Source organism: Cetorhinus maximus, chromosome 10 (genome assembly GCF_964194155.1).
Source record: "Cetorhinus maximus chromosome 10, sCetMax3.hap1.1, whole genome shotgun sequence".
NCBI lineage: Eukaryota > Metazoa > Chordata > Chondrichthyes > Lamniformes > Cetorhinidae > Cetorhinus > Cetorhinus maximus.
In genome coordinates this window covers 55,964,826-55,978,284 of record NC_135888.1, presented here as the reverse complement: position 1 = coordinate 55,978,284, position 13,459 = coordinate 55,964,826, and the positions used below count along the sequence as shown (strand labels likewise).

At 44.0% G+C, this 13,459-nt stretch overlaps 1 protein-coding gene and 1 non-coding gene across 2 annotated transcripts in view; one reads left to right on the top strand and one right to left on the bottom strand.

Moving 5' to 3' along the window:
• The window catches only part of LOC144685706 (vesicular integral-membrane protein VIP36-like), a 41,280-nt gene extending 28,973 nt beyond the window's left edge, over window positions 1–12,307 (bottom strand). Inside the window, exons 1-3 of the mRNA XM_078550506.1 lie at window positions 11,979–12,307; window positions 6,605–6,723; window positions 1,251–1,368 (exon numbers count right to left, since the gene is read on the bottom strand). Coding sequence (XP_078406632.1) covers window positions 1,251–1,368; window positions 6,605–6,723; window positions 11,979–12,192 — 451 coding nt within the window. The 5' untranslated portion in view covers window positions 12,193–12,307. The remainder of the gene's footprint in view (window positions 1–1,250; window positions 1,369–6,604; window positions 6,724–11,978) is intronic.
• Window positions 6,908–7,159, top strand: LOC144686181 (small nucleolar RNA SNORA53). Its single transcript, XR_013577878.1, has one exon. It is a non-coding gene; the product is annotated as a small nucleolar RNA SNORA53 (small nucleolar RNA).
• Window positions 12,308–13,459: the final 1,152 nt, after the last annotated feature.

Here is a 13,459-nt window from a genome sequence, read left to right as displayed (position 1 = left end):
CTACCTAGAATGACAGTACCTTCCCAACCCACAACTTCCACCATCTAGAAATGCAACGTCAGTAGGCACACCAGAACAACACTACCTCCAGGTTCCCCTCCAAGTAACACACCATCCTGACATGGAAATATATCACCCATCATTCCTTCATTGCCATTGGCACAAAATGCTTGATCTTCCTACAGAACAACACTGTGGGATCATTTTCACCACAACAGACATCAGTGGTTCAAGAAGAAATCTCACAACCCACCTTCTCAAGGGCAACTAGGGATGGGTAACAAATACTGGCCTTGCCAACAACGGCAACATCCCAAGAATGTAAAAGGAAATCCACTGTTGCAGGGCTGGGTACATAAACATGGGAGTTTGCTTTTATTTTGGCAGTGCTTAGCATCAGCTGGTTTTGGACTGTAACCTGTCCATCTGTGTGAAACCACCTGTTCCAGATGGCAATTTTACAATACACTTGTACTATTGCATCTGCACCTCAGGTGGCTTAGCACCAGCACTCAAGGGTGTAGCACAAAATCAGCATGACAAGATTGCTATCTCTGGAAAAAGACATAGTAATTAACAGGCTGGTTGCTATTTTGCACAAAAGTGTAACAATCAAGAAGTTTGTGGGGTCAAGGTCTGAAATCTAGACTCATTCTCCAGTGCAGTTCTGAGGGAGTGAGATGATAAATCAAAGCCTCTCTGTTAGATGTAAAAGATTCTACCGCACCCTTTGACAAGAGCAGGGGAGATCATGCCAGTGCCTTGGCCAACATTTATCCTTCACTCAAAACAAATTTCCAGGCAATTATCACACCGGTGTTTGTAGGAGCTTGCTGTGCATAAATTGGCTACTGTGTTTCCTACATTAGAACAGCAAAGGCACTTGAAAAAATACTTCATTGGCTATGAAGCACTTTGGGACATCCGGAGGTATAGAAATACAAATTCTTTCTTTAAAGGTAGGCTCAGGATTGTACCTGCAGTAAAGGAGGGTTTCTGATGCCAGTTCATTTCTCCCTTGATTTTCATGGGGCATGTTCCCAATGAACAAGTTCTGAAGCTGAAGGGGTATCAGCCCCACTGCTCGTACAGCACCCACTTTCTATCCATCGATCTTACACAGGAGTTTTATGTGATCTCTCTTATTCCCAATATATAAATAAAGACACAAATTGTGGATTTTGGATTAGTGGAAACTTCAGTTTCTTCTATTTTTCAATCACGGGATAACAGAGGGTGCAATACTGTACCAGGGCTTAAACGGTCCTTTGTGTACCAGATAGCTAATCCGTCACCGTGAAGATTCTTTTTTCCAGTCCCATGAACTTTGAACTGGACATGGAGCTCCCAGTCTTTCAGGTGGCATGGCTGCAAATACAGAGACAATACTGGTTGAAGCCTTAATCATTTACAGAGCAAAGGATGGTCAGAGTTAAAGAGATACACAAGCTTTCTAACACTCAGCAATTGTGAACAGAACAAATACAAACATATGAACAAGGAGCAGTAGGCCATTCAGCCCCTTGAGCCTGCCCCGCCATTTAATAAGGTCATGGCTGATCTGTTAGTAACCTGAAATTTGCATCCCGCCTACCCCCGATAACCTATCATCCCCTTGCTTACCAAGAAACTATCCACCTCTACCTTAAAAATATTCAAATATTCTGCAAAGTTCTAAAGACACTCAACCCTCCGAGTGAAAATATTTCACCTCATCTCTGTTTAAAAATAAGGGGTCGCCCATTTAAAACAGTGACCCTTAGTTCTAGATTCTCCCACAAAAAGAAACATCCTCTCCATATCCACCCTGTCAAGACCCCTCAGGGTCTTATATGTTTCAATTAAGTTGCCTCTTACTCTTCTAAACTCTAGCGGATACAAGCCTAGTATGTCCAACCTTTCCTCATAAAACAAACCACACATTCCAGGTATTAGTCTGGCAAACCTTCTCTGAACTGCTTCCAACGCATTTACATCCTTCCTTAAATAAGGTGACCAACACTGTACACAGTACTCCAAATGTGGTCTCACGAGTGCCCTGTACAACTGAAGCTTAACCTCCTTACTTTTATAAGCAATTCCCCTCGCAATAAATGATAACATTCTATTATCTTTGCTAATTACTTGCTGTACGTGCACACTAGCCTTTTGTGATTCATGCACTAGGACACTTAGGTCCCTCTAAATCTCAGAGTTCCACAATCTCTCACCATTTAGATAATATGCTTCTTTTATTCTTCCTGCCAAAATGGGCAATTTCACATTTTCTCACATGATACTCCATTTGCCAGATCTTTGCCCACTCACAACCTATGTCTTTTTGTAGCTTCCTTATGTCCTCTTCACAGCTTACTTTCCTATCTATCTTTGTCTCATCAGCAAATTTGGCAACCATCTCATCCATTCCTTCATCCAAGTCATTTATATAAATTGTAAAAATTTGAGGCCCCAGCACTGATCTTTGTGGCACACCACTCATTACATCTTGCCAACCTGAAAAAGACCCATTTATGCCTACTCACTGCTTCCTGTTAGCCAGCCACTCTTCTATCCATGCCAATATGTTACCCCCTATACCATGAGCTTTTATTTTCTGCAATAACCTTTGATGTGGCCTTTATCAAATGCCTTCTGGAAATCTAAGTACAGTACATCCACCGGTTCCCCTTTATCCACAGCACATGTCACTTCCTCAAAGAACTCCATAAGTTGGTTAAACACAATTTCCCTTTCACAAAACCATGATGACTCTGCCTGGTGACCTTCAGCTTATCCAAATGCCCTGCTATAACTTCTTTAATAATAGCTTCTAACATTTTCCTTACAACAGATGTTAAGCTAACTGGCCTGTAGTTTCGCACTGTCTCCCTCCTTTTTTGAATGAATTCTGGAGGAGTCTGCACCTGAAACGTTCACTGTTCTCGCAGTTGCTGCCCGAGCAGCATTTTCTGTTTTTCTTTCAGATTTTCAACACCTGCAATTTTTTATTTTGCTTTTCATAAGTTCCTTAACATTAATCTGAGCCCAGGCTGTCAAGCAGTAAAAAGGAATGACATGACTGTATCTATTCCCGGTTTCCTCCTGTCTTCCTTCTTAATCTGAAGGTTTTGATTCCTGCTGGGGGCGGGGATCAATAGGAATAAAAGTAACGGCATGATCAGCACTCCCAGTACCTCTCCAAAGTGCGAGTCTAGAGAGTGAATGAGCCAGGCTATTTGCCTGTTGGAGAGGATCACAGGAGTCGAGCCTCATTTTGTCTATGCACACACACTTTTGAGCAGTTATCAGAACCATTTCCCAGGCTCAGAACAGCAACAGCACAAACAGTAGAAAGGTAGTTATTTAATATCCTTTTGTACTGGATTCAGTTTGTGTTTGGTATAGTGGAAGTTACTTGTTCTCCTGACCAATTTCCACATTAAATTTTGCATGGCGCCAGTTTAGACTCAATTTAGACTCTGGATTCCTGTGCCATGCTGAGGGAGTACTGCACTGTTGGAGGGTGCATCTATAGGTAACCAGTAGCCAACTGCCTGCCTTTATGGCTTTGTAAAGAGTCCACAGGAAGAAGCAGCGCTCTGCTGGGACTGTGGTCAACATTCTTCCCTCAACCAGGACCACCAGCAATAAATTCCTTCCCTTGCTCTCTTTGGGGCCAAACAATCATTGTGCTCCAAAGAACAAGGAAAGATCTTACGCAAAAATCTTTTGTGAAATTCCATCAACTCTTACAGAATATTCCTGACCAGTTTGGGAATAAGGAATTAAATGTACTTAAATGCAATGAATGATCCCTTTGCCAAACCAATTGCCTACTTTCCGCTTTCCCCAGTCACTGGCTTGTGCTTGGGTAGGTTTCCACAGAACCATCTTTAGCCACTTCATCAATGACCTTTCCTCCATTGTAAGGTCAGAGCCAGGGATGTTCATTGATGATTGCAAAGTGTTCAGTAACATCCACAACTCCTCAGATATTGAAACAGTCCATTTCCATATGCAGCAGGGCCAGAACAACATTCAGGCTTAGGCTGATAAGTGACAAATAACATTCAGAGTACACAGGTGCCAGGCAAAGACCATGGGCCATAACCTCCTTGGAATGGCAATCAACACCAGATTGCCACTCCGTGCCCAATTATTTGCAGGAAATTTCTTCAGTGCCTGTCAGGCCCAACCTTCCAACTCAAGCTGGGTGAGATTCAGGCAGCGCAGCCGACCCCAAAGCCCAATGTCATAGTCCAGCAGAGTTGAATTGAAGAAGGACACACCCTTTTTTTTAACAGCATTAACTGCCGTATACCAGGTAAGTTTAAAGGTCCCATTGAAATTGACAGGCCAGGGGGAAGGTAAGTTTCTAAGGTAAGTGAACAAGATTTAAGGGGTGTGGGGGGTCGGAGGTTGGGTGGGGGTCAGGTCAGGAGGGGGGCAGGGCTTGTGGGGCAGGGTGTGTTGTCTGGTTGGGGATGGCGGGGCGAGTGGTTGATAAGGTGGGAGGGGGAATCCCATGAGGAGTCGGGGGCGGGGGTGGTGATCTGGGGTGTGGGGTTTGTGTCTTTTCAATAGTTATCCAGAAGTTAGAAGAGGTTTTTATTCTTCTAACTTTTTCTGAGTAACTATGTAACAGAGCCAGACCATCCTTATCGTCGAACCTCCCAACATCAACGTTGACCAGAAACTTAACTGGACCAGCCACATAAACTCTTTGGCTACAAGAGCAGACCTGAGGCTGGGTTTTCTCCAGTGAATGATTCACCTCCTGACTCGCTAAATCCTTTCCAACATCCAGGAGGCACAAATCAAGAGTATGATGGAATACTCTCCACTTGCTTGGATGAGTGCAGCTCCAAAAACACTCAAGAAGCTTGACACCAAATAGGGCAAAGCAGCCCACTTGATCAGCACCCCATTCACCACCTTAAATTCACTCCGTCCAGCACTGACGCACAGTGTGCACCAACTACAAGAAGCACTGCAGCAACTCACAAAGGCTCCTTCGATAGTACCTACCAAACCTGCGACCTCTATCACCCAGAAAGAGGGCGGCAGCAGAGAAATGGGAACACCACCGCCTCAAAGTTCCCCACCATAACATACACCATCTTGACTTGAAACTATATCGCCATTCCTTCATGGTCACTGGGTCGAACTCCTGGAACTCCTTCCCTAACCGCACTTTTGGTAGACTGATAACAGATTGGTTGCAACAGTTCAAGAAGGTGGCTCACTAGTTCCCTCTGAAGAGCAATTATGGATGGGCAATAAATGCTGGCCTTGCCAGCCAAGCCCACATCCAATGAAGGAATATAAAAAAGGATTCACTGACCTGCCCAAATAGCCAAGTATTAGTGAGAAATCTACACTGTCCTCACCTGATGCTGACATGTGCATCTTCAAGCAGGGGTCAATGGCAAGAGGTCAGACACAGGAAACCTTCAGGAATATTCTTCCTCTAGCTCCAATGCTGAGCCACTGAGGTCATGAGTGAAGCCCAACAACCGCCTCACTTCAGACCACCTAGCTGGATAACACCTTCTCACAACAGACCAGTACATATAGACCGAATGTAACTTGTGCATCTCTCTTGACACAACCCAAGATCAGAAAGAGCCGCTACTACCCACTACAATGAAGGCAACCCTGCTTTCCTCACTCCTGGTGGATAAACTATATCCACATCAAGGGAAATAAATTTTGTCAGATGATACCCGAGTCCTATACTAGAGATCATAAGTATAAGGTAGTCACTAATAAATACAATATGAGATTCGAGAGAATTTTCTTTACCCAGATAGTCATTGGGCTGTGCCACATGTTACCACAAGGAGTAATTGTGACAAATAGCACTGATGTATTTAATAGAAGCTAGACACATCCTATTCCTATCTCTTTCATGAACATGTTGAAAGTGTGAGGTGAAGGGTGACTGATATGGAGCATAAACACCAGCACACAGCTGATGCACCTATTAGCCTATTTCCATGTTGTAAAATTCTCTAACTCTAGAGTTGGGAGTAAGCAAAACCAATGAGGGAACAAGATAAAAGCAAAAAACTGCGGATGTTGGAAATCCAAAACAAAAATAAAGATACCTGGAAAAACTCAGCAGGTCTGGCAACATCTGTGGAGAGGAACACAGTTAACGTTTCGAGTCCGTAGGACTCTTCAACAGAACTAAGTAAAAATAGAAAAGAGGTGAAATATAAGCTGGCTTAAGGGGGGTGGGGGATGGTGGGACCTGCTCCCCTCCTCCCCCACCCCACTTAAACCAGCTTATATTTCACCTCTTTTCTATTTTTACTTAGTTCTGTTGAAGAGTCCTATGGACTCGAAATGTTAACTGTGTTCCTCTCCGCAGATGCTGCCAGACCTGCTGAGTTTTTCCATGTATTTTTATTTTTGTTTCCAATGAGGTAACATCTTGCTTAAGATTTGCGCAGTGAAAATTTTGCTTGATCTTTGGGAAGGCAGATAACTGGCAGGATATGGAACTAAGTGTTTAGTTCAGCTAAAGTGAGCATAGTACAATAATTTCACATCCATTGCCCTTTATCAGCAACCTCATGACAGCAATGTACTGTTTACTAGTACCACCGCACACACTCACCACTCGGTTCCAGATTGATCCGCTTTTACTGCGCTCATCGGGCGTTAGGCGGATGTAATGACCCGTCAACATGGTGCTCCCACCAAAATCCCATAGAGGCATAGAACTGGACCCCACTCCTACAAGAAGAAGCAAAGAGTGTTAGACAAAGGAAACAACAGAAAGATTTTCACAAAGAATACATCATTGATCTTGGCTGGGGCAGCTGTAAGGATACTGTCACTGACCTTCAGCACTCCTCAACTGGATAAAAGAGGAAAGTGACTGAAATCAGGGTCAAGGAGGCAGTTTTGAGGCAGCTTTTGAAAGTGAAGATGAACACCTTTGGGATGTATCTGTTCTGCCTTGTTGGTAGATCTCTTTGCACCCTGTTGTGGGTTCTCCAGTAGGCTGGCAGGTAACATTCATCAACTTTAGTGGTTGTACAGTCAAAGGTGCTTGAGTCATTGGCGTGTTAAAGTAATATACCTGCACAGTAGCCCCACTGTTCTGATGTGAATAACCTGTTACTCCAGGCTGTTTCTGCCTTCAGGACTTTGCTGCTATGTGGGCATGTTTATCAAAATCCATCTAGTTTAAGGTGTTCGAAATCTGTGTGATTGATGCTGGAGCTGCGGTGTGCTAGTGGAGGGAGTGGTTGTGGTGAAAAGAGAGAGAAAGAAAAAGTAACAGCAAAAGGGAGAGATAAAGAAATAAGAAAGGAGAGGAAAAAGAAATGATAGAAAGAGTGAGACAAAACCCCACGTCATGTTAGTCCACTCTTTGAAGATAGCTCTGTCAAGACTATAATGCCTGGCTTCATTTCAGCAAACAACTTTCAAAATTCTGCTAGATTTTACTCTTCCAACGTTGGGACATTGAATATGCAACAGGTGGTAGATGTTTGGAACTCTCTTCCGCAAACCGCAATCGATGTTGGATCATTTAGTTAGTTTATTCATTTTAATAATTATTTAACAAAAATTAATGGATTTGGGATAAAGGTATGGAGTTAGGCTTCAGATAAGCCATTATCTCATTGACTGGCGGAACAAGCAAGAGAAATTAAATGGCTTACTCTTGCTTCTAATGCCTTAAAGCTCTAAACTTAGGTAGAAGAGGTCTGATCTATATTTATTCCGATGCAGGGTGGTTCGCCAAATAAAACAATGTGATATGTGCTACACTTCACTGAAATCCCACTTAATACTGAAATATTTAATGCACAGACTGCAACATGCATGCATTTAAAAGCTCAGTAACTTTAACAAACTTTTATGAAGTCTCTCATTCAAGCTTCATCAAAAATGCATATAAAATTGGTAGTCCTGGTTAAATGCAGAAGAGACTACAAGGTCCATGGTTCAATCCCTGCCCTGAATTGAACTTACTACCCATGAGAATGCTAAAAGTGGGCTCAATGCTCACGGTTAGGAGTGGGAGAGGTCAGCTAGGGCCTAGCCTGTACAGTTGACTCCCACCCACTGACTCCTATTGTGGACAACCTGCTGCCATGCTTATAACAAGTCTATCAGCACTAAATGGGAGTACACAAGTAATGCTCACTGGGGAGTTGGAGGGCAGTGGGCTCTTGTGGAACTGCAGCCCAAGATCGGCCCATGCAGAAGCAGTAGCAGAAAGAACTTGCATTTATGTAGTATCTTTCACGTCCTCAGGGCGTCCAAAAGCATTTCACGATTTTGAATTACTTCCTCAATAGGTAAAGAGAACAGCCAGTCTGTACCGAGCAAGATCCCAGTCCATCCATTATTGATGAGGTTGCTTCGGAATATAAGAAAAATGTGGAGAAGGCAATTTAGCCCTTTAAGCCTCCCTGCCATTCAAAAAGATCATGGCTGATCTTCTACAACTCCACCCTTCTGCACTATCTCCATAAGCCTTTAGGTTCCTGACTATCCAAAGGTCTATGGACTTTGGTCTTGAATGTACTCACTGACTAAGCATCCACAACACTCTGGGATAAAGAATTCCAAAGATTCACAACCCTCCGAGTGAAGATATTTTTCCCCAGTTCTAAATGGCCGACCCATTATTCTGAGGCTGTCACCCTGTGTTTTAGATTCCCCTACCAGGGGAAACTTTTTCAGCATCTACCCTGTCAAGCCCCATCAGGATTTTATGTTTCAACTAGATCACCTCTCATTCTTCTAAACACTAGGGAATATAGGCCTTGTCTACTCAATCTCTCCTCAGAGGACAATCTCCTCATCCCTGAAGACACAGGAAATAGGAGTAGGCCATTCAGCCCCTTGAGCCTGCTCCGCCATTCAACTAGGTCATGGCTGATCTTCTATCTCAAAGCCATTTTCCTGCACCATCCACATACCCCTTGATACCTTTCAAATCTAAAAATCTGTTGCTCTCTTTCTTGAACTTACTGAATGACTGAGCCTCCACACCCCTTTGGGGTAGAGAATTCCAAAGATTCAACACCCTCTGAATGAAGAAATTCCTCCGCATATCAGTCCTAAATGGCCTGTTCCTTATTCTGAGACTGCGTCGCCACACCTGGAATCAGTCTGGTGAACCTTCCCTCTATGGCAAGTATATCTTACCTTAGGTAAGGGGACCAAAACTGCACACAACATGCCAGGTGTGGTCTCAGCAAGGCTCCATAAAATTGCAGCAAGTCATCTTCACCCCTGCATTCAAATCCTCTTGCACTAAAGGCCCACATACATGGCTGGAACATAATGATATCCCTGCATCTCAGAGGTCCTCACCCATCTCAAGTTGTGGCTCCCTGCTCATAACTAGCAACAAAAAAAAAATCCAGCAGATGCATGATGCAAGGAGGAGTCAGAGTTAATCTAATTGCTGGGCCATGGCCAGTGAAGTTAACAGGCCAGTCAAAACACTACACTCCACCTTTAATGTGCTCGGCCTGGCAAAGGGGAAGGCCAACCATATTCCCATACATCTTGATGAGGAAATAAACATGTGTGGAATTAATAAGCACGTGTATGTGGAATTATTATAAAACAACTGCCAGGGAACGGAACCTAAAAATGAATTAAAATAGAGATAACAGGCCAGTGTCCAATATTTGCTTTCTTGTGGGGCATCAAAGTAATGAGAGCTGGACCTGTTTCTGACTGAGGTAGAGATCACCTCATAGATTTGTAGGTGTAATATAGCAGTCATCAGGGCCAGAGACACCTACTGGAGTAGTTTTGAATGCCTAAGGGGTCAGAGAGAAATTTCGCATATTACTGACCTGGCCTAACTAACCTGGATTTTTAATTCAGTTTTACATTTAACCCTGGGAGATCATATGGCTTTCAGATGGCGTTAATCTGGATATAGATGATGACACACAAAGCATCATATTTGTGTGGGACAGGCAAGATGGGCCAGTGGGTCTTTTCCTGTCTGCAATGGTTTGCATCTTCATTTACTGTGTCTTTATGCTTTTTCATCAAAACACAGCAGCAACCTTGATGCATTCGTTAAAATGCTCTCAATGTTATTTTAATTCATAACACTTTCAATTCAATTAAAATGAATGGCTGAAGATCTTTTGAATTTAGCAAGTAATTAACTGATTTACCACCTAATACTTATGAACATTGGTGAAAAGTACAGTATATTGCAAATCATCCAGCAACATTACAAATTAATACATGGCTAAAGTTTGGTTCATTTATGTCATGTGGCAATCACAAGGTAAAATAATTCAGCTAAATTTTATTATTTAGCTGGTAAACAGGAAAGGAGCGATATAGAAAAAAGAAAAACTTTGCATTTATATACTACCTTTCACAACCAGAGATCTAAAAAGGGCTTTACTGCAAAGCAACTACTTATTTGAAGCGTAGTCACTGTTGGAATGTAAGCTCATGCCATTTCGTTCTGTTTCCATATTGCTTCCCTTTCAATTTTGTTTTCATCAGGTCCTTTCTTTCTCCATAACTCTTTGTAAATACGAATTGTTTCATTTTGGTTAACTTCTTCCATTGCAGCTGTCTTTCAAATTGAACAAATATTTTGTACAATAATACATTTTTCATTGTATTGTCCCTGTGGACTGCACTGACTCTGTTCTTAGCTTAAATCATGAACCAACAGACCACAAAGTGAGAAAAAAAGTGGCAATGCTAGATAGGCTGCTGAAACATTTACACACATAGGGCTTGCAGACCAAAAATTTTCAATTAATACCTATCTTAAAATGACCTGACACTAGAAGAAATCAAAAAGGGTATAAAGACATTTAAGATAGAAAGGATGGAGACAATTGACAAACTAGCCAAATTTAGAGAGAATAAATCATGGGTCCAGATGGATTGCATCCATGCATACTTAAAAGAAACTGAGGAACAGATAGCAGAAGCTATTTGAATGAATGATTTATTTATATATTCAAAAAGCAAGATAGAATAAAGTCAGGGAAGTTATCTTAACATCAGTGGCAGAAAAAACCTTGGAATTTTTACACAAAGATGTTAATAAGAAAAGATCTTGAAAATGAAAATATCACAAAAGTAGGCAGCTCTGATTTCAAACAGGAAAGTCAAGCTTAACCAACCTCATTAAATTCTTTGGAGAAGTTAAATGAGTAGACAAGAGTAATGCAGTAAATGTAATATTTTGGATTTTCAAGAAGTCTTTGATAAAGTGCTGCATAATGGACTCTTGACCATGGTCAGAATGTGTGTGTTAGGGGTCAGGTAGCAGAATGGATAGCAAACTGACTATGAAACAGAAAACTTAAAAGGGTTAAAGTAGCTACTCAGGTTCATGGAAGATGTGGAGTGGTTTTCTACAGGATTCAGTGCTGGAACCACTGTTATTCATTATTTACATAACTGACTTGGACTCAGAATTAAAGATCTATAAAAATTTGCAAATGACAGTGCAATTAATACTGAGGAGTACTGGAGCAAAATACCAAAAGGCATTAATGACAAATGATCTTCAATATAGGTGCATGTAAGGTGCTGCACTTTGGTGGGGGTAATAAGGATCAACCTTGGAAAATAAGAATCCAAGTGGGGTAGAGATGCTAAGCAATCTAGAGACACAGATGTAGGATGATTAAAAGTAGCAATGTGGTTAACACAGCCATAAAAAAGTACTGGACTGGAATTCAAATTCCTCTCCTCGGGCACCGTGGATCATAGAAAGGTTACCAACAGCAGTCTTGATGAAAAGACATCGACCTGAAACATTAACTCTGTTTCTCTCTTCACAGATGCTGCTAGACCTGCTGAGTATCTCCAGCAGTTACTGGTTTTTTTCCAGGGTCTGCAGTATTTTGGGTTTGTGGAGATCTTTCCGGACGTTTGGACTCTGACCAGATGTGGGTTCTGACCCTCAGACTCCGGCCCCAGAGTAGAGTCCAGCTCTATGCCCCTGTCCCTCCTGCACTCACCCTGATACGGTTTCATCAGGCTGTGCTCCCGCTTCAGATGCTCGCTATTGCCATCCGTCATGTCAGCTGCGGCCGGTGCCAGGCCGAGGCCCAGGCAGGGAATGAGAATTAGCGCCCAGCTGCCGAGTACAGGCCGCGATGGGGCAAGGGCCCGCTCTCCCCGCCTGCCCCAGCTCCTCCTCCCGCTCCCCGAGCTGCACCGACCCGCCGCCATCTTATCCCCAGTCACTTCCGGTCAGTCCACTGCTTCCAGGGACCCCCGGAAACCGGAACAGAGACAGAGAGAGAGAGAAAAGGGGGGAAGGAGATTGAAGGAACGCACTTCCTCTGCCCCAGAGCCTGGCCTGGCCTCGGAGCGGTACCGGTAGCAGACGGGTGGAGGTTGCGCAGACGCCGCGATGCCAGATCCGGTTAATGGCAGCCCGGAAGCTGAATAATGCTGCACCAATGCCAGCCAATCAGCGAAGAGCAGCTCATGGTTGCGTGAAGACGTCACAGGGCGGCATGGAGCTGAGGTCAAAGGTCGGAGCTCACGCGCTACATGGATATTGTGTTAGTGTGCACAGCACGATGTACACGGGATAGTGTGCTAATGTGAACAGCACAATGTATATGGACAGTGTCAGTGTATAAAGCACAATGTAACTCTTTTGAGTCAACCAATTAAACTAAATCAACAAAATAAGGGATAAAGCAAGCACAGCCCCTAAGTCAGGTCAATTGTAGAACCAAGGACAAAGTTTAAAGGAAACTTACAAACATTAAACCAAAATGTGGTTAAAGGGTTCGATAAAACACCCCAGTCCCCGCGGTGCCCACTGGGCACAGAAGGCCTTGAGAGTGCCGGCAGACACCGCGTGCTCCCTCCCCAGGGACACCCGGCCGCGAACATAGCCGCGGAAGAGGGCCAAACAATCGGGCGGGACGACCCCCTCGATTGCCCGCTGCCTGGACTTGTTAATGGCCAACTTGGCCAGGCCCAGGAGCAGGTTCACGAGGAGGTCCTCCTCCTTCCCGGCTCCCCTCCGCACCGGGTGTCCGTAGATCAGGAGCGTGGGGCTGAAGTGCAGACAAAACATTAATAAAAGGTTTTTCAAGTAACTGAAAAGGGAGCGCAGCCTACCACACCCTATGTAAACGTGGTCCACGGACTCCACAAGACCACAAAAAGGGCAGGTGTCCTGGGAGTCCGTGAACCTACACATCCTTCGGTTGTAGGGGACTGCTGCATGCAACACCCTCCAACCTAGGTCCCCGATGGAAAGCGGGAGGACGCCTCCGTAGAGGGCCTCCCTTTGGGGACCTCCGTCGCCGGACGGCAACAAGGCGCGCCAGGGCGTGTCCGGGCGGCGGTCGAGAAAATGAAAGGTGTGCAGCAGCAGTCCGTATAGAAAGCTCCTCCGCACCATGCCAAATGGCACGGAGGTCATGTCCCCGAGGTGGCTCATGTTGCGGGGCACCGGCACCCGAGGAAGAGCTCG